Raw genomic sequence first — 27264 nt, forward strand, 5'->3', positions numbered from 1 at the left:
AATTTATGGAGGTTTGTTTTGTGACCTAACATATGGTCTATTCTGGAGTATGTTCCATGTGCACTGGAAAAGAATGTGTATTGTGCTGTTGTTGGGCTGAATGCTCCGTACACATCTATGAGTTCCAGTTGGCTGTTTGTGTTGTTTAGTTCCTCTGGGTCTTTGTCAAATTTCTTTCTGGTTGTTCTATCCATTTTTTAAAGCAGTCTATTAAAGGTGCCATGATTTTTGTAGATTTGCCTATCGATTAGAGTTTGCTTTATGTATTTTGCAGCTCTTTCACTGGGTGCATAGATATTTATTACGGTTATGCCATCTTGTTCAATTTTCCCTTTAATCATGAGATAATGTCCATCTTTATTTATTATGTTGGTTTTTGCCCTAAAGTTTATTTTATTAAAGATTAGTATTGCCACTCCTCTTCATTTTTTTATTGCGATTAGCTTGGTATATTTTTTTCCATCCTTTGACTTTTAATCTGTTTTTGTCTCTTTGTGTAAGATGTATCTCTTGCAGACAGCATATTGAAGGGTCTTGTTTTCTTATCCATTCTGTCACCCTCCGTTTCTTAACTGGTACATTTAATCCATTTACATTCAGTGTAATTACTGATAGGTATGGATTAATTGCTGCCAGTATGTTTGTTTGTTTTTTGTAGTGCTGCTGCTTTCTTTGTTCTGTGTGTCTTCCTGTGCTGAGTTCATGGTTTTTGTGTTCTTTCTTGTCAGTTTCCTCATAGTTTTAATGTTTCCATGGTCTTCTTGGATTTTCATTTCCTTGGTATATTGTGAAGTGTTAATTTTCTTTAGGTTATCTTATATTCCATTAACTTTTCCCTCCATATAGTGCAGTCCATTTTATCCTATAATCTACCCTGACCTTCTCACCACCTGGATCTCTGTGAGATCCTTTCACATTGTAATTGTTTTGATCATAGACTGACCTCCCAGATCCTCTGAGTTTGTTCTTATAGTTCTGTTCTGTTCTTGACTCTTCCATTTGTCGATTGAGTTCTGGGAGGTGCTGCCACATATGTCAATCTCTGGTTGTTGTCTGTTCTTGTTGGTTCTCCCTTTAGGATGTTTTGATTATACCGTCGTATTTGATTGATAGCTTTGCTGGATAAAGGATTCTTGGTTGACAGTTTTTTCTTTCAGGGTTCTATATATGTTTCCTCATTGCCTTCTTGCCTGCATGATTTCTGCTGAGAGATCCAAGCTTAATTTTACTTGCTTGCCTTTGTATGTAACGCTTCTCTTTTCCCTAGCTACTTTCAGGATTGCCTCCTTATCTTTGATTTTGGACAGCTTGATTATGTCTTGGTGATTTTCTTTTCAGGTCTATCCTTCCTGGGGTTCGTTGAGCTTCTTGATTATCTTTTCACTTTTCAGGATGTTAGAGAAATTTTCTTCCAGCAGCTCTTCAACTATCTCCTCTGTAGACTTGTGTGATTCTTCCTGTTCTGGAATGCTGATAATTCTTAAGTTATTCCTCTTCATATTGTCTAACATGAATCTTAGACCGTCTTCAGATTTTTTTATCCTTTTTTCTGCTTGCTCTTATATTTTAGTAGTATTGAGAGATTTGACTTCCAGCTCACTAGTTATGTCTTCCATCTCTTGAATTCTACTCCTTTGCACTTTCAGTGTATTGTCTATTTCTGATATTCTATTATTAACCGTTCGGACCTCTTTCTGTAGGTTTTGAATTGTTTCCAATGCCGTATCTATTTTATTTGATTGTTCCTGTAGCGCTTTCCTGACTTCTTCCTTATTTTTCTCAATTCCATTGTAAAGTGTTTTGAAACATTTTATAATCATTTTTTCTGAATTCCTTCTCAGGTATTTCCAAGGCCAGCCCTCTTTCCAGAATAGAGTCTAGGTCTACCTCTAGGTCATTTGTCTCAGACATTTTATTTTGTTTCTGGACATGTGCTGATATGATCATCCATTTTTGCTTCTTGGACATGTTCAGTGGTTGGCTGTGGCTTTAATACTTAATTGAGTGTGTGTTTTGTTATTTTTTAATGCTTTCTGATTGCCTCCAGGTAGATGTAATCAGGAGGTGGGCTTCCCTTTTCACTCTTCTTATTGCTCAACTCAGAGTAACTTTTGCAGGTGTTTTCTGCCTCCCTGGTGTATGGCAGTTGGTATTGGTTCTTGCCTGGATTGTGGGGTTTTATATGGTGTGATTGTAGCTTGACTATATGGCAGCAATTGCTGTCCCTTCTTGGGTAATATAGGGAGACAAAGGTAAAAGGGGGAACCAAAAATGACAAAACAGTAACAGCAAACCACCCCCCCCCCAAAAAAAAAAAAAAAAAAAAAAAAACGAAACCAGATTGGATACTGTAGTCTATAATCGTAAAAAGGAGAGAGGAGAGAGAGAAGGAAAAAAAAATCTGTGGCCTAATATGAGTATGACTTTAATATCCTCCTTCAGCATTCTGCTTTCAAGGCCACCTGATAAATTTCAAGATGCCACTGTTGGTTTTTATGCTGTACCTCAGGGTTTAGTTTTTGCCTATTTTGTTTTTAGACTCTCTCCCACTCCACAACCCTTGTTCTGGCCTTTTCCCTATATCAATAAACAGTTCAGGGCCACCAGCTGTGGCCATTTTGCGCTGCCAGTGGTCTTAAGCAGGGACTGGCCCTTTAAACACTGAGAGGATTTGTGCACATGTGTGGTAGAAGAACCCTCCAGTGGTGGGGGTGGGGGTGTCCACTCACTCAGGCACCCCCTCTAGTCACCAGAATGGAGGTGCGTAGACAGTGAGGGGCCAATGAACAGATACCTTAAAAAATCAGAATCAAAACAAAACAAAGGATATTGTCCACCTTTGTCTCCATGGTTCCTGCAGGCCTTAGTCCGTGGCGGGTCTGCTTGCTTCCTGGCTTGGCCTTACCGTTTGGTCTCACCCAAGTTGTCAGCTCTGGGCCACTGAGCCCGGCAGATTTGAAAGTCCAAGATTTCTTGCTTCTGCTACAAGTTCCACTAGCTATAAGCTTTCAAACTTTTAAAATATTCCTACATATGTGGTTCAGAGTTTTGGAGCTCTCCCCTAGATGCAGTTTGCCTAGTATTCTGTGTTATTGCTGATGGAGATCTTCATTGCACCTCTACCCTATCCACCATCAACCCCGCCTCCCTGTATTCCCATTGGCTCTTGATCATATGGTACCTCTTGAAATGGTTGAACATTGACTATTTCTCTTTGGTACAGTGACTCTGTATTCCTTCCATCTTCTTTTGATGCTTTCTACATCAATCAGTATTTTGCCAAAAGAATCCTTCAGTATTTCAAGTTGAGGCTTGACTTTTTCCCTCACTTCTTTCAGCTTGAGAAATGTTGAGCATATTCTTCCCTTTTGGTTTTCTAACTCCAGATCTTTGCACATTTCATTACAATATTTGACTTTGTCTTCTCAAGCTGCCCTTTGAATTTTTCTGCTCAGCTCTTTTACCTCTTCATTTCTTCCATTTGCTTTAGTATCTCTATGTTAGAACTCAAGTTTCAGAGTCTCTTCTGATCAATTTTTTTTTTTTTTTCTTATTTCTTGTCTTCTTAGTGACCTTTTGCTTTCTTCCTGTAAGACCTTCTTAATGTTATTCCATCCACAACTCTTATGGTCTTCAGTTTTTAGTGTCTAATGCATCAAATCTGTTCTTGAGATGATCTCTAAATTCAGTTGGGATATGATCAGGGTCATATTTGGCTCTCATGATCTTGTTTTAATTTTCTTCAGCTTCAGCTTGCACTTGCATATAAGCACTCAATGGTCTTTTCTACAGTCTGCCCTTGGCCATGTTTTGACTGATGATACGGCTCTTTCCCACCCTCTCTTTGCACAGATGTAGTCAATTTGATTTCTGTGTTTTCCTTCAGATGAGGTTCATCTTTTATTTTGTTTAAAAAAGGTGTATGTAATGAAGAAGTCATTGGTCTTGCAAAATTCTATCATGTGATCTCCAGCATCATTTCTGTCACCAAAGCCATATTTTCCAACTACTGATCCTTCTTTGTTGCCAAACTTTGCATTCCAATCTCCAGTAATTATCAACACATCTTGATTGCATGTTTGATCAGTTTCAGACTGAAGACGTTGGTTTACTATGCTAGCATGACGATGAGAGGAATGGCGTTGCATTCATCATCAAAAAGAACATTTCAAAATCTATCTTGTAATATAATGCTGTCTGTGATAGGATAATATCCATACATCTACAAGGAATACCGATTAATACCACTATTATTCCAATATCTAGTAATGATCAATGCATCTTGATTGCATGTTTGATCAGTTTCAAATTGAAGAAGTTGGCAGAATTCTTCAATTTCTTCATCTTTGGCTTTGATAGTTGAGGCATAAGTTTGAAAAGTTGTATTAACTAGTCTTCCTTGTAGGCCTATAGATACTATCCTATTTGATTCAAATTCTTCATCAGATTTATGATGCCATTTGCATAGAGCTCTGACTTTGGTATGGAAATACATAGTTACAAATCTTGAGGCTATAAAAAATCAGTTTCCCAATTTGTAAAATGGAGATTAAAATAGAACAAAAAGACTACTTACTTTATACTTACTTTTATCTTTTGTGAAGATTAAATTAATCTATCTACTATCTATATATTTATCTATCTATCTATCTATCTATCTATCTATCTATCTATCTATCTACCTATCTATCTAAAATGCTTAGACATGTATCTGGCATACAGTAAGCATTAGATAACCCAGCTGCTGTCAGTTCAGTTCTGACTTATGTTGACCACATGTGTGTCACAGTAGAACTCTGTTCCATAACATTTTCGATGATGGATTTTTTTGGAAGTAAATTGTCAAGCTTTTCTTCTGAGGTGCCTCTAGGTGGGCTCAAATCTCCAGCATTCCAGTTAACAGCCAACTGCTCTAGTCATTGGTTCCATCTAGGGACTTCAATGTACTCAATAGTGTGCTTATTTTTTTTTTTTTTTTTTTTTTTGAAATTTGGAGAAAGTACTGTGTTTGGAACTAGAAAGTTGAGTTTTACTCCCAGCTTTATAACCAACTTCTTGGCCCACCCATTGTCAAGTCCCTGACTTTTCTGGTTCCCAGTGGTTCATCTATAAAATGGGATTTTTGCCCGCTTCTGTTTGACCACCCAGGGTGGGAGTGGACACAGCTTGGTCAGCCCCATGCAGCTGCTGGCAGTGAGTAGTGGGGTGAGCCTGATGCTCCTTCTCCTCCTTGTCCACAGCGGAGGCGGGATGTGGTGACAGAAGCCAAAATTGTTGAGCTGGTGATTGTAGCTGACCATTCAGAGGTGAGTCTACTGACCCGGCATGTCCTTCTTCACCGCCCACCAGCCCTGGCGCTTTTCATGGTGACTTCTCTTGGCCCACAGGTCCAGAGGTACCCGGACTTCCAGCGACTGCTGAATCGCACACTAGAAGTGGCCCTGCTCCTAGACACAGTGAGTGGCCAGGCTGCGCAGCCTCTCTATGGTCCCCTGACCACGAGAATCCCTCTCCTGAGCCCTAGCTCTCTTTCAGTTCTTCCGGCCCCTGAATGTACGGGTGGCACTAGTGGGCCTGGAGGCCTGGACACAGAGGGACCTTGTGGAGATAAGCTCAAACCCAAGTGTGACACTAAACAACTTCCTCCATTGGCGCCGGGCAGATTTGCTGCCTCGATTACCACATGACAGTGCCCAGCTGGTGACGTAAGACCCCCCCAGGCTCAGCCATCTGTCTGTTTACCCTGCCCTGGCCAACTTCACACTCCTTCAGCACCTCACCTAAGACCCTAAAGCTCTTCGGGTCCTGACCTTTGACTTCTTGATCCCACAGTGCTACTTCATTCTCTGGGCCCATGGTGGGCATGGCCATTCAGAACTCCATCTGCTCTCCTGACTTCTCAGGAGGTGTGAACATGGTGAGGTATTTGCAAGTTTCCTCCCCATTCCCAATTCAGTTCACCACTGCAGCCCCACTACAAAGTAACCCACCCCAAAGCTGTGAGTGTAGGGACGAGGGTGCATGATGTGGCCCTTACTGCCAGGGAACCCTCATGGTAGCCAGCTCATTACAGTGTCCACACACAGCTAGCCATCACCTATCAGGCCTGCCCACTGCTTGGGGTAAGGGAGAGGAGCCGCAGAGACCCCAAGCAGAGAGACCTCCCAGGAACACATAGTGAACGCAGAGGGCAGAACTGGCTGGAACCTAGATTTCCTGCCACCCAAGCCTGGGCTCTCCTCTGACTTCAGAAGCAATTAAGGAGGCAGGCAGTGCCAGCTGTGTGCCCAAGTTAGATGAAGCCAGAACAGGAACTGTCAAGATAAGCTGGACGTTATGGTGGAGGCAGGCTAGAGTTGGACCTGGGGTGTCCTCTCACCAATGACAGGACCACTCCACGAGCATTCTGGGCATTGCCTCCTCAATAGCCCATGAATTGGGCCACAGTCTGGGCCTGGACCACCACCCACCTGGAAGCAGCTGCCCCTGTCTAGCTCCAGCCAAAAGCTGCATCATGGAGGCCTCCACTGAGTGAGTAATGGGGATGTAGGGAGGAAATGGGGCAACAGGCAGCGAGAGGTCCACATCCCAACCCTCCTTACCTGCTGCTCTTTCCAGCTTCCTACCAGGCCTGAACTTCAGCAACTGTAGCCGACAGGCCCTGGAGAAAGCACTCCTGGATGGCCTGGGCAGTTGCCTCTTTGAACGGCCACCCAGCCTGTTCCCTACAGAATCTTTTTGTGGAAACATGTTTGTGGAGCCTGGCGAGCAGTGTGACTGTGGCTTCCCGGATGTAAGCCCCCTCACCCAAAGCCTTGTCCCACTTATTACTCTCTCAGCTACTTTCCCAGCTCCCTGAGCCTGTGCCCTCTCTGCATCTGGAAGGCACCTCCCAAGTCTCTCTCAACTTCCCAGTCTACACGGAGAGCACACGGAGGGTGGGGCTCCAGCTCTCGCTTGCTGCGTTGGGTCTTGTCTGGGAGCAGGGGTTGGCCATCAGCCCCAGCCTCCTCAATGCTCTTGTCCACAGGACTGCAGTGACCCCTGCTGTGATTACTTCACCTGCCAGCTGAGGCCAGGGGCACAGTGTGCATCTGATGGGCCCTGTTGTCAAAACTGCCAGGTAGACACAGACTGAATCAGCCACCCAGAGCTCTCCTACTACGGGCAATGATGGGAAGGATTATTTTGGCCCCCAGGGCCTGGTTGGCTTTGCCCAGCGCCCATACTGATGCTTGCCCACCCTCCACAGCTACTCCCAGCTGGCTGGCAGTGCCGCCCTAGCAGAGGTGACTGTGACTTGCCTGAGTTCTGCCCAGGAAACAGCTCCCAGTGCCCCCCTGACGTCAGCCTGGGGGATGGTGAGCCCTGTGCTGGTGGGCAGGCCATATGTCTGCAGGGGCACTGTGCCTCCTATGCCCAGCAATGCCAGGCACTCTGGGGACCTGGGGCTCAGCCTGCCTCACCCCTTTGCCTGCAAACTGCTAACACTCGGGGGAATGTCTTTGGGAGCTGTGGGCGCAACCCCCACGGCAGTTATGTGGCCTGCACCCCTAGGTGAGTAAGGAAAACTGGTTCCTCCTCTGGGTTTGTGGGAACCCTTGGCCCCATCCTACTGACCCTTTCTTTATCCCTCTTCCTAGAGATGCCATTTGTGGGCAGCTCCAATGCCAGGGGGGTATGGCCCAGCCTTTGCTGGGCTCAGTCCAGAATCTGATCTGGGAGATGCTGGAAGCCAATGGGACCCAGCTGAATTGCAGTTGGGTACATCTGGACCTGGGCAACGATGTGGCCCAGCCCATCCTGACTCTGCCTGGCACAGCCTGTGGGCCTGACCTGGTAAGCAGCCTGGGTAGGGAGGGTCAAGCCTCTCTAATCACCAGTATAAAGGGCACGGGATCTGAGGATGTTCTGATTCTTACTTCTGAGCCAGGTCCTGTCATCCAGCTGAGTCTTGGTTTGCCCACTTGTAAAGGGGGAGTGGGGTGTGACTTCAACCTTGTTAGCCTCCAGTCCCAATAAGGCTTTGTGAAAATGAGATCTGTGTTCTTTTCTTCCCATTTGGACAGGTGTGCATTGACCATCGATGCCAGCCTGTGAAGCTCCTAGGGGTACAGGAATGTCGAAGCAAATGCCATGGGCATGGGGTGAGCTGGCCTGGTGGGGAGGGGACAGGGATCCTCTAGGGAGCAGAGGGAAGATAGGCTTTGGGAAGAGACATTCCTGAGGTGTGGCACTGTAGGATAAGCACCGGACTGTGAACCACAAGGTCAGCTGTTCAAATACAACAACTGCTCCTCAGAAACCCTATACAGGGTTGCTATAAGTCAGAGTCGATTCGATGGCACTTAACAACTACAACAATTCCTTGCTTTACTACTTCCTAGCTGTTTGACCCAGGACAAGTTATTAACCTCTCTGAATTCATCTGTCAAATGGGCATAATGATAGTACTTGCTTCAGGGGTACTCATGAGTATGAAAGCTTCTAGTATAGTTCCCAGCAGATACAGGGTGCTCAGTAAGTGTCCAATTGATCTCATTTTCTCTTCCTCATCATCCCCATACAAATGTGGGAATCAGATCATGAAAAAGCTGGGGACAAAGAAGCACAGTCCTGGGATGCAGAGCTCTTAATTGCTTTTCTTGTCCCTCCTAGGTCTGCGACACCAATGCATTCTGCCACTGTGAGGAGGGATGGGCACCCCCTGACTGTACCACCCAGATTAGAGGTAGCACTGAGGATCAGGGACTGTTGGGAGGGGGAAACAGCTCATCCTTTTCCTTGGCCCGATTTTTCTGACTTCCTTGTCTCTGGTTCCCTAACTCTATGTGGTCTCTGACTCCTTAACTTTCTCTATCATATATCTCTATAGCCTTGTAACCCTGCCCACCTTCAACCCTAACCTCACCCCCACAGAAACCAGCTCTCTGACCACAGGACTGCTCCTCAGCCTCCTGTTGTTACTGGTTCTGGTGCTGCTTGGTGCCAGCTACTGGCACCGTGCCCGCCTGCGCCAGCGACTCTACCAGTTCAAGGGGCCTAGCTGCCAATACAGGTACCAGCATGCCTCCTTGCTACCAAATCCCTCTATTGGAGACACCAGCTCTGGAGCCATGCCCTATCCTCTTTGCTGCCCCCCACAAACTGGTTCTCCTAGACCCTAAATTTGCTGATTGCCATACTCCACACACTTCCCTTCCCTATACGTGAGCCTGTAACTCTTCACCTTCCATGGTGCACCGCTGTGGACAGCTGTGCCGGTGGAGCTGGGTCAGTGGGACTCTCCCTCAGCTGGTCAGCTTCCCCTTCTTACCCTAGAATTGGCCTAAGCCTCAAATAAGCTCTTCTCCAAGGGACTGCAAAGTGTTAATTAACATAGGGGTGGAGAATAGGGTCTGAGTCTGGGCCCTCTCTCTCCTTACCTTTCTCCATGCTTAGGGCAGCCCAGTCTGGTCCCCCGGAGTGTCCAGGACCACCACAGAGGGCCCTGATGATGCCAGGCACCAAGGTGAGTCCTGGAGGCCGGAGGACACAGGGACTAGCTTGGCCTAGCATCCAGCTTGGGCCCTTGTGTGGGGGAGGCATTGAAAGCACTGCCCACTAGTCAGAGAGATGAGTCCATGCAGCCCAGCCTTCCCCTCCTCTGAGGGCTGCAGGTGGAGAAGCTGAGTCCAGCCTTCACCTTCAGCAGGGGAGGGACAGTGGCCTAAAGGAGCGTCTGCTGAGCTCTCTGAGCCAGCCAAGCTGATGGCTTTGAGAGGTGGGTCTATGTGTGCTCCCAGCAGTGGCCCCTGGAGGGCACAGGGGGGTGGTGTGCCAGGAGCTGCTCGAGGCCCAGGTCACCATGTGAGTGCCCCTGCCCTGAGCTCTCTGGCTATGATGCAGGACCTGCATGCCTGAGAATGACCTGCATGCCCATGATAGACCCCACTTGTCACCCCTTCTGCACGAAACTATAACGGCACATACAGCCCCTTCTGTCCTTGGGTTCCTGGCTACCCCTCCCTGAGCACTAACTCCTCTCTGCCCACCTCTGTCTCTCTGCTCCCTCTTCCCCCCCACTCTGTGCCCGCCTGCTCCTCCTGCTCTCTCAGCAGACTAGTGCTCTGGGCTTCCCGGCCCCCCCTTCCAGGCCGTTGCCACCTGACCCTGTGCCCAAGAGACTACAGGTAAATCGGGGCCAGGCCTGTCCCGGCCAAGAGCAAGTGGGAGGTGTGGTGCTCAGTGGCCATTCACATCCCCTCGCCCTGCCAGTAGGGCTCTTCATGTGGTGATCTGGGTGCCCACTCCGTACTCACTCAGCCCTAGAAACAGCAATGAATGAGCCTCCTACCTTGGTTTCTACCACCATCTGGTGGTCATTGGCAGGACTGCAATCAGCCAGAGACTCTGGTGACCTGCCCCCCCCCCCCCCAGGCATCTTTTGGCATACAGCCAAGCCCTCTCCTGCCCTTTAATTGACTGGCTTTGCATGTTGACCTGAACCTCTTGGGGTAACTTTTGCATGCCCACTGCCGTGGCTGCTCTCACTGCCACTGCCCCTCTCTCTGTTCAGGCCGAGCTGGCTGACCGACCCAACCCCCCCACGCGCCCTCTGCCCGCTGACCCGGTGGTGAGGCGCCTGAAGGTAACAGTGGGGAGAGAGATGGGCATGGCCCCTCCCCCCACCTAGGGCTGTGCTGCTGGTAGCCTTGGCGGTGGTGGCTGTGGCAAGATGCCCCCTCTGTGCCCAAGGGCACATACCCCAGTGGCAATTTTAATGGTGACAGGTTTGTTTGGAAATAAGGGTGATTTGGGGGTGTCGCACCCAAGCTGGTGTTCCCCCGCGCCAGTGTGTCGGGGGGGGTGAGCAACCTGACACCCCCTCCCAAGTCGGCTTCCTGCCTTCTCTCTCAGTCTCAGGGGCCTGTCAAGCCCCCACCCCCGAGGAAGCTATTGCCTTCTGACCCCCAGGATCAGCGCCCATCAGATAACCTGGCTGGCCCAGGAACTAGAATTCCACCCCAGGTGATACCTTCCAGGTAGGACTCGGAAGATGGGTGGTCTGCTGAGTGGTCAGGGAAAAAAGACTCTATGACCCTTTTCTCGGTTTCCCTACTCCAGGCCAGCGCCGCCTCCCCCAGCAGTCTCCTCACTCTACCTCTGACCTCTCCAGAGGGTCTGCAGCCTCCAACCGGGACTTGGAGGACTTCAAAAGATGGGCTTGCCCTTTGGAGCCCCCGCCAGGACTGAAAAAGCTGGAGCCCGAATGTGGTCCAGCATGTGTCTAAAACATCAGACCACCACACACTGTCGAACGGCACCCTGCCACACCATTGCAGCGGGGCTTGAGGAGGGCTGGGGCCTGGACAGGCCTGAGAGAAGTGAGCACTGCCTATCTCTGCTCTGCTGAAATTAAAGTGAAATCTTGGAAGCATGCGTGGAAGCCTTGTCTGTTCAGTGAAGGCCAGGTCACCACTGCTCCAGTTCCAGGTCTGACCGCCAGGAGACGCTGCTGCCTCAGATGAAGGCGGGCGGGGTTAGTGAGGAGGGAGTCTCCCTGGCTAGGTCACTGCGTGTCCTGGAGATGCTGGCGGCTAGTTTCTGCCCAGTCAAGGATGACTTTCTGCGCCAGTCTATGTCACAAGAAGTAGTACGCCCCTTACCACCCCCAGTTACCCAGTCCTCACCCTCAACACTGCGCGGCTGCCAGGGGCAGTTACTGACAAATCAGCCAAACTGTCGGACCCGGGTGGGCCCCCACCATCTGACCAGCGATCAGGAGAGGTGGATCTGGATAGCGTTCTCAGAGCCCCGGAGCCGGGGCGGAGCGGGGCGTCGGCTCCCACGGTCCCAAGACCGCACACCTGCCTCCTCCCCCCGTCCCCCGCCCGTACCCGAGGGCTCGAGAACAAAGGTGCTTTGAAAAGGCCGCAACCACCACATTACTTGTCTTTGGGCTGCCCAGAACGAAAGTGTGGGGTGGAGGGGGACAAGAGCTAACCCTCAGGTAGCATAGGGCGAGCCACCTAAGGCTCTATAGGTAAAGGGGGGAGTTTCCCAGGAAGTGCTTTGTACCTTCCAATAGTGCAACCCCAGTCTGGCAGATGCAGGGGATGGGGGAACAAAACAAAACAGGGGTAATGTGTTCAGGTGGCTGGCTGCATAGATTTCATGATCCTCACCTGGCCTCCCTTTCTCCTGTCTGGGGTAAGGGAGCTTGGCCCTATTTACAATCTTCCAAGCTTATAATAAAGTGTTCTTAAAGTGTATTAGTCCAGACACGAAAGACATGACCTCCATCAAAAAAATAAATAAAATTCCTAGAGAGTGTAATATAGCACCCTACCCTCACAGTGATGTCCGGCCTCTGTACTAGCTTGGCTCAACTAGCGCGTGCTGCGGCGCGCAGAGAGTTAACATGGAGTTGGCGCTGAGTGCAGGGGCGGAGACGCGCTTCCATTGGTGGAAAGTTAACCGGGGGCGTACCCTATGAGTCTCCGTACCCCACCCCCTCCCAGCAGGCCCCCCCCCCCTACTCTCCACTTTGTACCTTTCTGGCCCCGACTGAGAAGCGGGCCAGGACGGGCCGGACCCGAGCAACCGGACCCTGGGGGCGATGCGGCTGCTGCCCCTGCTGTGGACTGTCCTCTGGGCCGCGCTCCTCGGCTCCCCGCTGCGGGGGGGCTCTGGTCTCCGCCACGCCGTCTACTGGAACTCCAGTAACCCCAGGTAGCCGGGCCGAACCGAACGGACGCCGAGCCGGGCCTGCGCGCACCCGAGTCAGGCGCGCACCCGCCACCCGCGCTTTGCGCGGCTCCGCCTGAGCCCGGCCGCGCGCCGGGACTCCTTTGTTTGAGCCGGCGGGGGAGGGGGGGAGGGGCGAGACGCGCCCCGAGGCTCCCCCGCTCGCAGATGTTGGGGGACTGATGGAGGACCCCAGTCCGAGGGCGAAATGTGGGGTGTGGAAGCCAGGAGTTGGGGGGGCCTCAGGCCGCACTTCTGGGCCCCGCCCCCCTTGCTTCTCTACCGGTGATCCCCAGCCTCCCTCCAGCCGGAGGTGAGACAAGCTGACTTAGAGTGAGGAAAGGGGCTTTATTCTTGTGAAAGAACGTGAGCTTCTCTCCAGCTCACTTGACCTCCCCTCTGGTACTCTCTTAGTCTCCCGATCTCATTTGATATGTCTGCTTTCATCAGTGTCTTTATCTGTGCTTCTATTTCCATCCAGTCTCGGCCCTGCCCCTTCTAGTGAATCACCTTTGGGCAAGTCATTTGACCTTCTTAACCTCGGTTGTCTCATCTGTAAATTGGGCTAATAATACTTACTACCCTAGACTACCCTGGAAGCCAGGCGGGCTAATCGAAGCCATGTGTGTGGAAGAGGTGCTGGGCTGTACAAATATCAACTATTATTTGTTTCTCTCTGAGCTGCCTGTCTTTGAACCTCTATATTTTTTACTGTTTCCATCCCCCTCCCCAATTCTCCCTGCTTCTCTGCTTTCTCCATCTGTTTTCCGCTCTGATTTTCTGCTTGAGGCAATCTGTGACTATGTTCATTTGTTCGTACACTAACATTTATTGAAGGATGTACTTTGTGCCAGAATCTGTGCTAGTGTGATAGGGATGGGGAGTCAAGAAGATCAAGACTCTGCCCTCTGGGAGCCCACAGACCCTGGAGAGCACATATAAAAACACATCAGTACAATGCCTTGTGATAAGAGCTATTGTCTTCAACTCTCAATTCTTCTCTGTTTCAGACCAGTGCCTCTGAATCACTTGAAGAATTTGTTAAATATTCAGTTTCCAATCCCCCAACCCGGATGTTTCTGGTTCATTCATTCAATTCACAATTTTTTACTGAATGCTGTCCATGTGCAGGGCACTGTTCCAGTCACTGGAGATGCAATGAAACAAAACATGTAAAGGCCCTGTCCTTGCCCAGCTTGTGTTCTAGTAGGTCTGGGCTGGACCCAGGAGTTTGCATTTCTAATCAAAATCCTCTGATGCAGGTGGTCTTCAAACCACCCATCTAGGGACAATTTGAGGCCTTTCAAAATTTTACCTTTGCTGTGTAATGTTTGGTGAGATTTCATGCAGTAGTATCTGGTGCTGGGTGGACAACCTGTCCTAGCCCCTCCCATGTGCATTCGCTCACCCAAGAGATGGGGAGGGGAATCATGAGAAGGCTAAAGGCTGGGTGCTGTGTGGAGGGGGCTCCCCTCCATGCAATTTGCTTGTCTTGCCCTAAAAGCACCCAGCATGCACTCTTGCTTTTTTTTTTTTTTTTTAACCATGCATTCTTCCCACCATTGAATGAAGATCTAAAGGGCAATCTTTTCTATCTCTGCGGATACTGTTTCCAGTCTCCACCTCCGTTTCAGTGTCTTTAACTCCCGATGAGCCTCTGTGCTGTACCCCTCTGTACTGCCTCTGTGCCCCAGGCTCCTTCACAGCCACCATCCACCTAATGTTGACCCAGCACTGGTTTCAGAGGTGAGTGGCAGCTCTGGCACAAAAGATGGTGTGAGGCAAATGACCTTCCATTTAAACCATGTGCTTATAAGCATTGCAATCCCTGAACTTTTTAGAACCCCATTTTGCTCATCTGTGAATTGGTCGCTTCATCCATTTCTTATGTTCTCTTTGTCTCTTAAAAGTTATCTTCTGGGGAATTCAGCCTTTCCTGAAGTGCTCCATCTCTGGTGGGTGGGGGAAAGACAGCAGGAACTTCTGAGAAGGTGTGTTTCTGACGCCCATGCCCCAGAGGTGCTATGCCACAATCCCTTTCAGCCCATGTCTCCCTTATTCCCGCAGGCTGCTTCGAGGAGATGCTGTGGTGGAGCTGGGCCTCAACGATTACCTAGACATCTTCTGCCCACACTATGAAGGGCCAGGGCCCCCTGAGGGCCCTGAGACATTTGCTCTATACATGGTGGACTGGCCTGGATATGAGGCCTGCCAGGCAGAAGGTACAGGTGCCTTCAAGCGCTGGGAGTGCACCCGCCCCTTTGCTCCCTTTGGACCTGTCCGATTCTCAGAGAAGATTCAGCGCTTCACACCTTTCTCCCTTGGCTTTGAGTTTCTGCCTGGAGAGACTTACTACTATATCTGTGAGTGAAGGCCGGCATCCTGGATACTTTTTGGGGGGGTTAGGAGCGGAGGTAAGAAGGAATGCTGCTCTGTGTCATTCATTGCCAGTCAAGGCAGACAGCCTGAGAGAGGGGGATCGAGGAACGGGGAATGAAGACAGTCTGGGAGTGGGGAGGGGCTGTGACCCCTAAAACTCCTAGCTGGGCTGAGCCCACGACTAAATAGAGAGCCATCTAGAGTGAGTGTAGAGAGGAGGAGAAAGTGAGAGGAACAGGAATGGGACCTGAGAAAGTGAGGAGGGGTATGGATGGAGCCTGGCACCTGGGTATGGCCCCAAAGTAAGGGAAAGCTTTTCAGGGAACTAGAAAGAAGAGAAGTTGGAAGGATCTGAAACAGAATCTGAGGCATGTAAGGGGGTGACTCTCTGGGCTAACTGCTAACTGCTTCCTCCCAATTTCCCACCACCCAGCCGTGCCAACTCCGGAGAGTTCTGGCCAGTGTTTGAGGCTCCAGGTGTCTGTCTGCTGCAAAGAGAGCAGTAAGTAGGGTAGACTACTGGGAGCAGCCCCATCTGGTATGGGGCCCTTGGGAAGGAGGGAAGAGATGGGGAGAATCTGGGAGCATCAGACTCAGAGGGGTCCAGATGGGGCTTCAAACTGTAGCCAGTGGCCCTTTTTTTGCAGGACTGAGGTAAAAGGGTTCTAGGTCTCTAGGGGCAAGGTCTTTTCAGGCCGTGCCTGGGCTGGTTGTCACTAGTGGCAATTTGGGGGAGACTTGGAAGTTAGGGCTTAGAAAGCATGAGGTGATAGATTTTGGGAAGGGAGGAGTGGCTGGTTTGGGAAAATCTGGAGAATTTCACCCAAGGGAACAGCTAATGGGGAGGACAGGAGGGAGGCTGCAGAAGTGGGAGCATCCATCAGTGTTACCCCTCCCCTTCACAGAGTCTGAGTCAGCCCATCCTGTTGGGAGTCCTGGAGAGAGTGGCACATCTGGATGGCAAGGGGGGGGCACCCCCAGTCCCCTCTGTCTTTTGCTGCTGCTACTGCTCCCAATCCTGCGCCTCCTGCGAGTTCTCTGAGCCAAGCAGACCCTCCCTGCTACCCACAGGAACTAGAACCCAGCCAGGACACTCCAGCCACCTGAGTTGGGAGTGCCAAGCCAGGCAGATGAGATGGAGTAGTAGTTGCAGAAATCAGAGGGTCTGAAGTAATCCTTGCAGGGGCTCACCTCCTCATCACAAGCTCAAGATTAGCCAGGGGAGCTGCAGACAGCCCTAAGCATCCTGGAACAAAAAAACATAGGGTCCCTGTCAGCTGCTTTGCTTGTCTCCTCCCATCCCCCAGGAAGACTAGGCTTTGCAGGATTGGATCCCTGAGCCGGCTGGGGGCTGAAGACCTGGGGACAGGTGGATATTGCTGGGACAGGACCAAGAAGAAGCCCAGGTCTGATGTGTATGTCCAGTGCCCAGTGGGCCTTTTCTCTGGGGCAGCACCTTGCCCTCTCCAGGGGGTCACTCATTTGTCTTCTGTGAAGACGGACTTGCCATGAGCTTGAATTTCATGCCAGTTTGTATTTTTATAAGTGTCTGGACCAAACCCTCAATAAACCACCCCTCTTGTTGTTTCCCTCCCCAACCTACTGCCCTTTGGCTCCTTCCCTAACACCAGGACTCTTGTGGCCTGTGCTCCCAGTTTGACTTGGCCTGACCTCTGTGCAGCTGTGCCCAGGCCATCCACGCCAGGCCTCAGTAGGCACCCCTCTGTGTGGGGTGGGTGCCAGGAGCAGCTGTGGAGCTTGGCACCTCCCACCTCCCCAGCCGGCTTCCTATGCTGAAGAGGGGGCAGATGCTCCTGATGGCTTGTCTGCTTAGGGCACTGCCAATCCCTGGCAGCAGGGCATTGGGGCAAAAGCAAGGGGTAGTAGAAAGACTCTGCCTGGATTTCAGAATGCCTGGGTCCCTTAGAGCTGGGCATCCCTCCTCCTTCCCGAGGGCACTCTGGGCGGTGTCTGGCCTAGAACTGGGAAGGTGGGGTCAGATCAAAGCCTCCTTCCCGAGCGGCCTCTTTGTTCTTTGCTTTTATAAGGAGGAGGGGGTGGGGCCGAAGAGGGAGGGCCCCCTTTTGCTCACAGCCCTACAGTCTCTCCCACCTCTGGCAGACTAGGCTCTGTCCCCCAAACCCAACCTGATTCCTTCTGATTGATGCCCTAGGAGGAGCCAGGGTAAGGGTTCCCTTTGCCCTCCACCCCCCCCCACCCCCCCGCAGCTGTGTTCTACCCACCCCGGTGCCCCGCAGGCTCCCCTGCCACTGTGCAGGCCCGCCTGGCACTGAGCCAGCGATCGATAGGTGGATGTTGTGCTGATTAGCTCGGCCCGGCTGCGGCAGCGAGAGGTGGCGTGTGAACATGGACGGGGTGGAGGGTGGGGGTAGGGGAGAAGTGGTGAGAGAGGGCGGGGATGGGGGGTGAAGTGGGGGAGGAGAGGACAAGGGTCTAGAGACTGACAGACACCAGATGCTGGAGATTGCGAGGCCCTTTCCCACCCTGTTAAACACCTAGGTCAGAACCCAATCTCTCTTCAAGGCAGTGGGACCACACTCCCCACCCCCTCTCCCCCATCAAGCACTGTACTTCGGCAGTTAAGGCTCTGAGGCACGGGGAGGGGAGGATGGAGCCCAGCACCTCGGGCGGTACAGACAAGTCGACCCCTCCCATTCGAGGTCACTTGGAGAAAATGCCATGTCTGTAGGTGTGTGTGCCTGTGTGTTCTTGTGTCAAGTCCCTTACTCCAAACCGAGATCCTTAGCGAGGGTGAAGGACTGAGGTGCCGAGAAGAGGCTGGAGTCTGCCCTGAACTGAGAAGCTTCAAGCTGTGTCTACTGGTCCTGGGTTTGAGTTCAGTTTCTACCCTTATCCAGGAGGTTAATCTTGATGTAACCATGGAAACCGATTTAACTGCTACCTCCACCCCTCCCAATGAAACCTTAGGTGGGGCAGGCGGGGGGAGGGGGGGCAACTGTTATCGGTCCTTGACCTGGATTGAGAGCTGTAAGGGTCTCACCCTGCTACTAACGGCCCCCGATATCCCCTCTTCGTTTATCAAGACTGGTGCGCTCGTTCCCGAGTCTGAGGCTGGCGCGCGATCCGATGCTGATAACGCATGTGCGAAAGAGAAACGGGGCCCAGTTGGCTTTCCTCACACTCAGACACACGCCTTCACTCAGACGCGCACCACTGACACAGACACACACCCTCGCCCGGCCGCCCAGTTCCCTGCGGGTGTGAGGGCGGACACCTCTGTGGCCGCGCACATGCGCGAGGAGCTGGGCTGGGGTTTGCAAACGCAGGGCCACAGGGCCACGGACGCTCAAACTAAATCCAGCTTCTTCCTACACATACTTTCCTTTCAGCCTGGGCCCTGCAAGGGCGGCTTATTCGGTTCCCACAGAGCGCAAGGACAGAGTCCGTTTGTAAGGCTAAGAGGAACTGAAGGCACTGGGCGTTCTCCTAGGCACCCGGGCCTGCTTATGAGAAGTCCTCGAGGCGTGTTCCGTGGCGCGGTTCCAAGACACTAGGCAGGCCTGCAAGTTTTGGGGCGTCACCGATTTCCCCTAAACTCAGTCCCAGGGTGGAGCCCTCAATTTGCTGGGCCTGTCCCAGTCTCTCCGGAACAGATGTGAAAACTTTCCTCATCTTTGCCTCACCCCTCTCCCTGCCCTAGAGCTTGAGAGCCCAGTCTCTGTGACCAGTATCCTGCTCTGCACTTTCTGGGCTTGCAAACAAGCCTTTTTCCCTAAACCCTTAAGTTTGGTCTTTCTTTTCTGTGACGCTCCCCCTCCTTGCGTTAGTCTTCCCTTTCATTAATTCCTTTTCTTCTCTTTTTCATTCCTTCGGTAATTTGTGTGGCGCTGTGGGATCAAGCACTGGATCACAAAGTTGGTTTGAACCATAAAGTCGGTGGTTCAAACTCACTAGCTGCTCCTTGAAAATCCTATACAGGGTTGCTTTGAGTCGGAACCGGACTCAATAGCACTTAACAACAACAGCGCTCCTTTCTAAGAGTAGGCCAGACACCTGCTGGGGTCGTTGGGGGGAATCCCCAGCGGTGACGCAGTTGAGGAGGGTGCACTCCGGCTTCCAAATAGCCAGTAGATTCCTAGGGCCTGTGGCATGAGGTCATCAACGGTGAAGCCCATTGGTTCAGGCCTGAGGGGGGAAGGGCCGGAAGGGGGTCCCCATAGCAACCGACGGTGAGTCCGAGCGTAACCTAGAGAGAGGTAGTTGCTAGAGTTCCCGCAGCAGCTTGAGTGGGTGATTGGAGTGGGGGCAGGGAAAGCTGGGGTGGAACTCAGCTTCCTGGGGCTGGTAGCCCTAGCACAACCCCGCTCTTGACTTTCCCGAGATCCTTTTTCTTACTAAACTGGTGGTCAGCGCCACTTCCCATAATAACCCACGTATTGGGGGATGGGTGTTGGAGACAGCACTGGGGTCTTGGATGAGGAGCTGTTGCCACCGGGAATGTCAGTTCTGAAATCCTCGTGTTCATCTGCATATCCTCTGCATCTCATTTGCATTCTCTTCATTTAAGGTCAAATTGAGCAGACATCACATCCCCAGCCTTGTCACTGTCTGTTTTCCTAATTCATCTCTTATTGACTGGCTAATCTATCTCCCAGTTACCCAGTTCCATAGCCCAACCCTCTCCCCAACCCTCTCTCCAGCCTCCAGTGTCTCTTGGGGGCTGGTGGGGGTAAAGCATGGAGAAAGGAGAAAGGATAAGTTGGCCTTTCAGGATGTTTGGTGACAGATGGGGAGGGCTGGTCTGTACTGCCTGGAGAATAAATTGGCAAAGCAAATGGTAGTGGGAGGTGCCCCGGCTGGGTTGAGGGTCTCCAGGGCCAAATCACCCACACACTCTGCAGGGTGCTGGAACTAAAGATGCCTGGTTCCAGCAAGGGGCAAACCTGCCCACCTGTCTGGTGCCAGAGAAGCTTCCTTCCTCCAATTAAACACTAATGAGGTGTCATTAACCCTTACCTTGCCTGACAGTCTTCAGGTGGAACTCCAACTCAAGGTTCCAGAATGAGGGAAGAGGGAGAAAGAAAGACCTTTGAGGAAACTGAAAATCAGTAGGATCAAGGAAACAGGAAGCAAGAAGACAAGGCCAGAAGCATGGGTAATATGCACTAGTTAGCTTGTATGTTTCTGAAGGATTCTGGGAATAGGTGCCCCACTGTCAGAATGTATTTATTTATTAGCTTTTTATTGTGAACTGAGTGAAGGTTTACAGAGCGAATCATCAGTTTTGCATTCAACAAATTATGCACCTAGTTTCATCTCAATTCCAATACCCTCATTGTAACATCACTTAGCCCACTTCCTCCCTGTGTTTCTGATTTTCATTCCTCCTTTTTTCCCCACCCTTCTGAATTTTGTCCTTAGGTAAGTGCTGCCCTTTTGATCTCAAGTGGCTGAATATTCTATGATGTGCATACCTCACTAGTGTTGTTGCCTTCCCAATATTCCTATCTATTCCTTGGAGTCCTGGTGTGGTACTAAAGGATAAAGCACTGGACCACAAGGTCGGTTTGAACTACAAGGTTGACAGTTCAAACTTACTAGCCACTCCTCACTCCTCCCAAACCCTATACAGGGTTGCTATGAGTTGGAACTGACTCAATGGCACTTAACAACAACATTCCTTGGCTGAAAATTGAGCCATGGGGGTGAGTCCAGTTCAAGACCTGAAAGATAACCAAGGGCCATAGTCTTGGGGTTCCATCAATCTCTATCTAAACAATAAACCTGGTCTTTTTAAAGATTTTGAGTTTTGTTCCACATTTTCTCCCACTCTATCCAGGACCTTCTTATATGATCTCTTTCAGAGCAGTTGGTAGTGGTAACTGGGCATCATCTAGTTCTTCTGGTCTCAGGGTCATGAAGACTGATGTTCATCAGGAGGTTCATTAGTCCATCAGACTGTTTTCAAGTATCTTCAATTTTCATCACTCTTCTTTCCTGTGGGCAGGGAGAGACCAATAGTTGCATCTTAGATGGCTGTAAGTGAGCTTTTAAGTTCTCAATGGCTAGTCACCAAATTGGAGTCCTGGTGTGGAGCTGCAAGATAATGTGGGATAATGCACTAGACTGCAAGGGTGCTTGTAACTGCAAGATCGGCGGTTCAAATCCAACAGCAACAGTCACCAAAGTAGGATGTAGAATATTGTGTTTGTGGACTAAGAATGCATTTATTCTTTTCTCATTTATTCAATCATTTATTAAGCACGTTGCTTACTAAATGCCAGGCTGCATGCTTAATGCTGGGGATACAAATTTACCTCAAGAAATCTTCAGAATTCCAAAGGAGACACACTGGCCAATAATTATAATGCCAAATGAAAGTGCTATTACAGAGCTATGTACAAAGTGTTATGGGGACACTGGGAAAATGAGCTATCAGATAAGGCTTAGGTTCTAAAGGACAAAGTTTATAGCAGGGAGGGAATATATAGAACTAATAATGTTTGTGTATTTCAGAACTATCAATGTCTGTCCTTCCAGAGTCGTATGTTTTGGATCTCTCTCTCTCTCATTGTGTGTGTGTGTTGTCTGGATCTCTCTGTGTCTGGAATCCTGAACACACATTGTGGTTTTATCACAGATCAATGTTTGCTGTGAAGCTCTTGCGCAGATTGGCCTGAACCTGCCCAGCCCAGGGGAGGGGAAGTAAGGAACTGATGTTGGCTCCTTAGGAAGAGGTGGGCAGGCACCAACTTCACACCTGGGGGCTCAGACCCCTCACTCTCCAAATGGCAGCAGGCTGACCAAAGCAGGCAAAAGGCTAAGCCCTAGGCTACAGTAGGGTCTGACCAGGCATTAGCTCCTCTGGCTCTGGCTTCCCAGATAAGACACAGGGGTTCCAACTACCACTCCCCAACAATATTTCAGGCCCCCTCTCCCAGCCTGTTCCTCTGCTGTCTGCGGAGGAGCAGGCCAGCTCAGACCTGTCTTCTGGCTCTCTCCCCCTGGGAGCGGATCCTTTCCAGGGGACACAAGAGGGCTGGGGAATGCTGGGTTTACTGGGAGACAGCCAGACACTCCACCCTGGCCCTCTGCTGCTCTCTGTAGCCTGAATTCTCCCCACCCACTCTGGGGTGCCGCTTTTCTGTGTTTTGCCCAGACAGAGCCATCCTTACCAGCGAAGACCTCAACAGAGGGTAGAGGGCCAAAGAGACTCTGGCAGTGAGGACTGGGAGAGGGGGGCCATGATGCTACTCAGAGACCCCTGCCCCAATTCCCTCTGTCCCTTACATCCACTTGCTAAGGAGCTAAATTTTGGTGAACAGAAATAAAAGAAAGTCTGAGTGTAGGCCGAAATTGAAGAATTAAGGAGAAGCAGGGGTGGGGAACTTTTTTCAGTCAAAATATATAACATCGTTCATGGGCCATACAAAATTACCAACTTAAAAATTAACCTGTTAAACATTAAAAGTTAAACAGTTAATGAACTCACCCCTAATGTGATGGTTGGAGTCCTGGCATGGCCCTGTGGGATAATGCACTGGACTGCAAGGTCAGTTGGAATCACAAAGTCAGTGGTTCAAACTCACAAGGCACTCCTTGGAATTTGTATACAGGGTCGCTATGAGTCAGTACTGGCTTGACAGCATTTCAACAACAACAATGTAATGGCTGGAACTGCATTTGCCATGGCAGGCAGGACCAGACCAAATGATTTTGAGGGCCTTATACCACCTGAGGTCAGCGGTTCGAAACTACCAGTCTCTCCATGGGAGAAAGATGAGGCTTTCTACTCCCGTAAGGATTTACACTCTTGGAAACCTTGTACAGGGTCGCTATGGGTCAGAACTGACTTGCCGGCACTTAACAACAACAACAACAGCATACCACCTGAGGGCTGGACATTCCTCACCCCTGCTCTTGGGTCTGAGGAGAAGGTCAAAGGCCCCTCCTTCCACATTGTCAAGTATGGGGACCTCTTTTTTAGCTGTACCTTCCCCCTTCATTGCAGTTAATATGAGGTGACTTCAAAAAGTTCATGGAAAAATTCCATTGTCTTTCAATTTCACTTTTTCTATTAACTTTTTGAAACCTCCTCAATTTTTCCTATCCCACCCATACTTATCCCCCCAAGTTCTGGCATTAAGGCAGTTTGAAAATAAGGGAGACTAAATGGAAACTTGCACTTGGGGCTGGTTCAGATGAGTAGTCTTCAATAGATAACCTCAGAATAATACTGATGGTGAAGGTTCCATTAATCAAGCACTTCTTGAGTCTTAAACTGTGTGCTAAGTACTTCTCAGACATGAATTTTAATCCTCATAACAACCAATTCCCTGAGGTAGGGTATTATTACCCCTATTTTACAGATGAGGAAGCAGTGTCAGAGATGGTAAGTGGTAGAACTGGAATTCGAACCCAAGCCCATGCTGTTAACTGACTGCTAAGTCATACTGCTTCCTCTCAGTTTTTCTCAAATTACATTCAGGGGGTTCGCACACAGCTCTAGTGTAACACCCCAGAGATTCCTCTTGTTCCAGGCTTCTTAGTTTGCTGGACTCATTAGAGGGATGAAGCCATGACTAGAATCAGAGGCAAATGCACCCAATGCCACCACCAAATCCTGCACCCTAATTTCCTGTATCCTGGACATGTTCCCTGCTGTCAGCCATGTGTGTCATTCCATGTCAACTGATGGTTCACACTGGGAAGTCAGAAAACATGTGCACACCCCCCTTGTTGGCACCCACATCTCCATGTTGGTACCATACCACCAGCCTGCCTGTGCTGGGGCACACACATGGGCCCTGAGAAAGGTGCAGAACTTGTGAATATTTCATGTCTGGAGCTGGCGGCTGCCTCTCCTGCTCACACGTGTGCCTGCTCCTTCCTCTCACAGGCTCCTTGTTTATTTGTTTAATGAATTATTTATCCATGCCCCCTTTCCTTCCTGGCCTCCCCCTCCCCCAGGCCCTAGCTTCCATGATTTATTGAATGTAGTTCAGCTCTGTGGTTGCCACCCACTGTCCTGGGAGCCACCATGGGCCACAGCCTGAGTGCTTGCTCCCTGGGCCCCAGACCTGCTCAGCTCCCTCTTCCCTTGGCCCCAGAGGGGAAGGACAGGAGGGCAGAGGCACCATGCCAGAGAACAAACACCCAGGGGCCTGAGCTCAGTGCCCCTGGAGTGAATATGGCAGCCACTGGGGTTCTGACACACATGGGGGTCAGAGAGAAGAGCAGGCAGAGCCTGCAGGTGAGGCAGGCAGAGGCCCGAGGCCAGAGAGAGAGAGAAAGAGGACCAGTCTCATGGAGGAACCTAACTCTGGAGAGATTAGAGCCCAAACTTTAGACACCAGTGTTTCAAACTCAAGGGTGTAATCAGTTACCAGTCAAATCAATTCAGACTCATGACAACCCCATGTGTGTCAGAGTAGAACTATGTTCCATAGAGTTTTCAGTGGCAGGTTTTTCAGAGTAAACCACCAGGCTTTTGTTCTGAGGCATCTCTAGGAGAAGAATGAAATTAAGAAATCAATTTTATGGGTCTCAAAGAGATTTATGTATTTATTTTTATTTTAAGAGAAGAAAAAAAGTCAGAATGAATCTTGTAAGGGTAACTATTTTATGAAGCTTTTGTTTCAGTTATATGTGTGAATGTATGTTTATGTGCATGTTTCTACTGGATTGCAATGCAAAATATACATTTTGCCGTGGGTAATAATCAGGAACAGTTTGAATGACAATTACAAACAAAGGCCTAGACTCCAGTGATGGAGGTTTGGGTCCTTCCATGACTCACACGCCACAGAGAGAGGCTTAAGTCTTCAGATCAGGGCTCAGATCTTAACCATAGAGACCCAGTCCCTAGAGAGGCCCAGACCCCATGAATAGAGGCCTATAAACAGGCCTAGGCATTATGGCTTGAAGCACAGATCCCAGAGAGACAGAACTGCCACATGGAGTTATGCAGTTTGTGTATGGTACCAAGGATTCACCCAAGGGGCCAATAGATGCTGACATCAGCCCAACTGCCTCACCAAGGTGGGGAGACACATAGAGCCACCTCCACCTAAAGGAAACAGCACCTTTGTTTTTACACAAAGTTATCACTTGCCAAGAGATGTACCCTGGGGGTTGGGTCAGCATGAAGGGGTGCTTTTTCTAATTCACACAAAGGCGCAAATCAACTAGCAGTCCTGCAGACAAAGAAGACTAAGTTGAGAGAGCACCAGATCCCATGGACCGAAGCCTAGGCCCTATGGAGAGTGTCTCAGAACTTCAAAACCAGAGGCTCATATTCCACAAAGAGAGCTGCTTTAACCCTGTAGAGAAGGCTCCAGATTCTAGTCTGGAGATAAGGGATCAATTATTGTTGGAGGATAAAAGTACTCAACACTAAAGAGAAATATCTGGGTCCTTTAGACAAGGACCCAAATTCTTAAATGGGACCCAGATTCTACAAATAGGGACTTAAAGGCTTCTAAAATGAAACACAAAGTTCTAAACTCAAGAGGAAGTTCCCACTCACTATGGGTATGGGGAACCTCTCTTCCAACTTTTGACCCTCCAGAGAGGACCCTATCCTCTAGAGGGGTTTCAATTTGTGGTACCTGGAGTAGGCAGGTAAGCATCTTTGAGTAAAGCAAATCTCCCTAGGACTGAGGAGTCTGGGGAGAGGGAGAACTGTTTGCAAAGTCCCCCACTTCCACCCCTAGGGGCCTAATTTATTTTCTGACTCTTGAGAAGGGAGAGGGGATCTCTCAGGGGCAGAAGGGAGTCCAGGGAGGCCAAAGCCTGCACTTGCTTAGCAGCAGCTAGGCATAGAACCTATTGTGGATGGCACTGTCCTTCCCCCAAACCAAGTCACTTGTGGTCAGGACCCCAATCTTGCCAGGAATAAGCAGATGAAGGGTGCCTATTTGTCCTTTTTCCTGAAGTTAAGAAGCAAAATAGCATCACACACATTTTCTGAGACACAGGTAGTTAGTTGGCTTGGGTTCTGAGAACCCAATCTGAGGCCTGATTCTGCTGGTCACTCTTAGATCTAGTCAGTTCTGACTCATAGTGACTCTGTATAGGGTTTCTGAGGAGCAGCTTGTGGCGTTTGAACCGTCGAACCATGTGGTTTGCAGTTTAGTGCTGATCCCACAGAGCCACACCAGGAGTCCACTCTTAAATTGGGCTTCTTTAATTAAAAGGGAGATACGAATCGGGCTGTGAACCTTAAGGTCAGCGGATCGAAACTACCAGCCGCTCCGCGGGAGAAAGATGAGGCTTTCTACTCCCGTAAAGATTTACACCCTCGGAAATCCTGTACAGGGTCGCTATGGGTCGGAACCGACTCGACGGCACTTAACAACAACAACAACAACAACACCCTAGGTCTAGGCTCTGGGTCCTTTCCCTCAATTTCTACTTTCTAGAAAAGGGAGACAGAAAGAAAAAGAAGGGAGGAAGTATGTACGTGTGTCAATGAAGGGAGGAAGTATGTACGTGTGTCAATGAGTGCTGGTGGGTATTTTGTATGTGAGAACCATTGTGTACATGTGTGTCTGGGTATGTGCACCTATATCTGTGTGTCTAAGTGTCTGTTTGTAACTTTACCTGTATGTATTCTCTGTGTGTCTGTGTTTTTTGCCTCTGGGTGTCTGTGCTTGGTTTCACTGAGAAGACAATGACTGGGGAGAGCTGCCCTCAGTGTCAGCGTCTACAAGACTGGGGGTGAGAATGACTGGGGGCACCATTCGCTGGTCTGGGAGGGGCCAAGCTTGAGAGTGAGTGGAGAGCCTTTATTCTAGCTAACTCTATCCTTAGCCTCCTTCTCCACCTGTGTCCTTCCATGCTTGGAAACAGAGCTCCTCCACCCCACCTATACCAAAATCAAGTCTCATGCCCAGCTAGGGACTCCAGGTCATCAGCTGTTAGCTCCTTGGTGTCAACTGTGGGTTTCTTTGCCAACCTCCTGTGCACACCTGCCTCCTCATAGGAAGAGAGGACATGGAGGGCCAGATTGCTCAGAAAGGTGGGGCGTTTTGTTAATAGATGTTGGACCCCCAACTTCTTCTCAAGTCTCCTTCACCTCATATCAGAGATGAATTTGTTGACATGTAACCTCTATCATGGGCTCCCTAATCATTCTTCTGGGAACTACAGACTGGAAGAAGGCTCAGGTAG

The 27264-nt window shown here is 49.9% G+C and overlaps 2 protein-coding genes across 8 annotated transcripts in view; both read left to right on the forward strand.

The window, feature by feature from the left end:
• The window catches only part of ADAM15 (ADAM metallopeptidase domain 15), a 20787-nt gene extending 9638 nt beyond the window's left edge, over positions 1-11149 (forward strand). For 2 of the 6 annotated variants that reach the window (XM_006861524.1, XM_006861525.1), the window contains exons 7-21: positions 5241-5306; positions 5388-5456; positions 5536-5705; positions 5833-5917; positions 6389-6531; positions 6619-6793; positions 7031-7123; positions 7253-7557; positions 7644-7839; positions 8070-8147; positions 8659-8731; positions 8920-9058; positions 9442-9511; positions 10900-11024; positions 11107-11149. In XM_006861524.1, coding sequence (XP_006861586.1) covers positions 5241-5306; positions 5388-5456; positions 5536-5705; positions 5833-5917; positions 6389-6531; positions 6619-6793; positions 7031-7123; positions 7253-7557; positions 7644-7839; positions 8070-8147; positions 8659-8731; positions 8920-9058; positions 9442-9511; positions 10900-11024; positions 11107-11149 — 1830 coding nt within the window. Of the gene's footprint in view, positions 1-5240; positions 5307-5387; positions 5457-5535; positions 5706-5832; positions 5918-6388; positions 6532-6618; positions 6794-7030; positions 7124-7252; positions 7558-7643; positions 7840-8069; positions 8148-8658; positions 8732-8919; positions 9059-9441; positions 9512-10097; positions 10173-10558; positions 10631-10899; positions 11025-11106 lie in introns of all 6 variants that reach the window. The other 4 variants (XM_006861520.1, XM_006861521.1, XM_006861522.1 and 1 more) reach the window with 4 other exon arrangements.
• Positions 11150-12520: 1371 nt separating this feature from the next.
• EFNA4 (ephrin-A4) lies at positions 12521-16168 on the forward strand. Of its 2 annotated transcripts, XM_006861526.1 has the most exons (5): positions 12521-12714; positions 14797-15092; positions 15542-15614; positions 15865-15874; positions 16022-16150. In XM_006861526.1, the coding sequence occupies exons 1-5, from the start codon at positions 12602-12604 to the stop codon at positions 16148-16150; spliced, it is 621 nt and encodes a 206-aa protein (XP_006861588.1). In that variant the 5' UTR covers positions 12521-12601. The 2 variants fall into 2 exon arrangements, with proteins under 2 accessions (XP_006861588.1, XP_006861589.1); XM_006861527.1 differs by lacking the exon at positions 15865-15874 and having other exon boundaries at positions 15542-15610; positions 16014-16168.
• Positions 16169-27264: the final 11096 nt, after the last annotated feature.

This window comes from Chrysochloris asiatica, unplaced genomic scaffold, assembly GCF_000296735.1.
Source record: "Chrysochloris asiatica unplaced genomic scaffold, ChrAsi1.0 scaffold00042, whole genome shotgun sequence".
NCBI classification, from domain to species: domain Eukaryota; kingdom Metazoa; phylum Chordata; class Mammalia; order Afrosoricida; family Chrysochloridae; genus Chrysochloris; species Chrysochloris asiatica.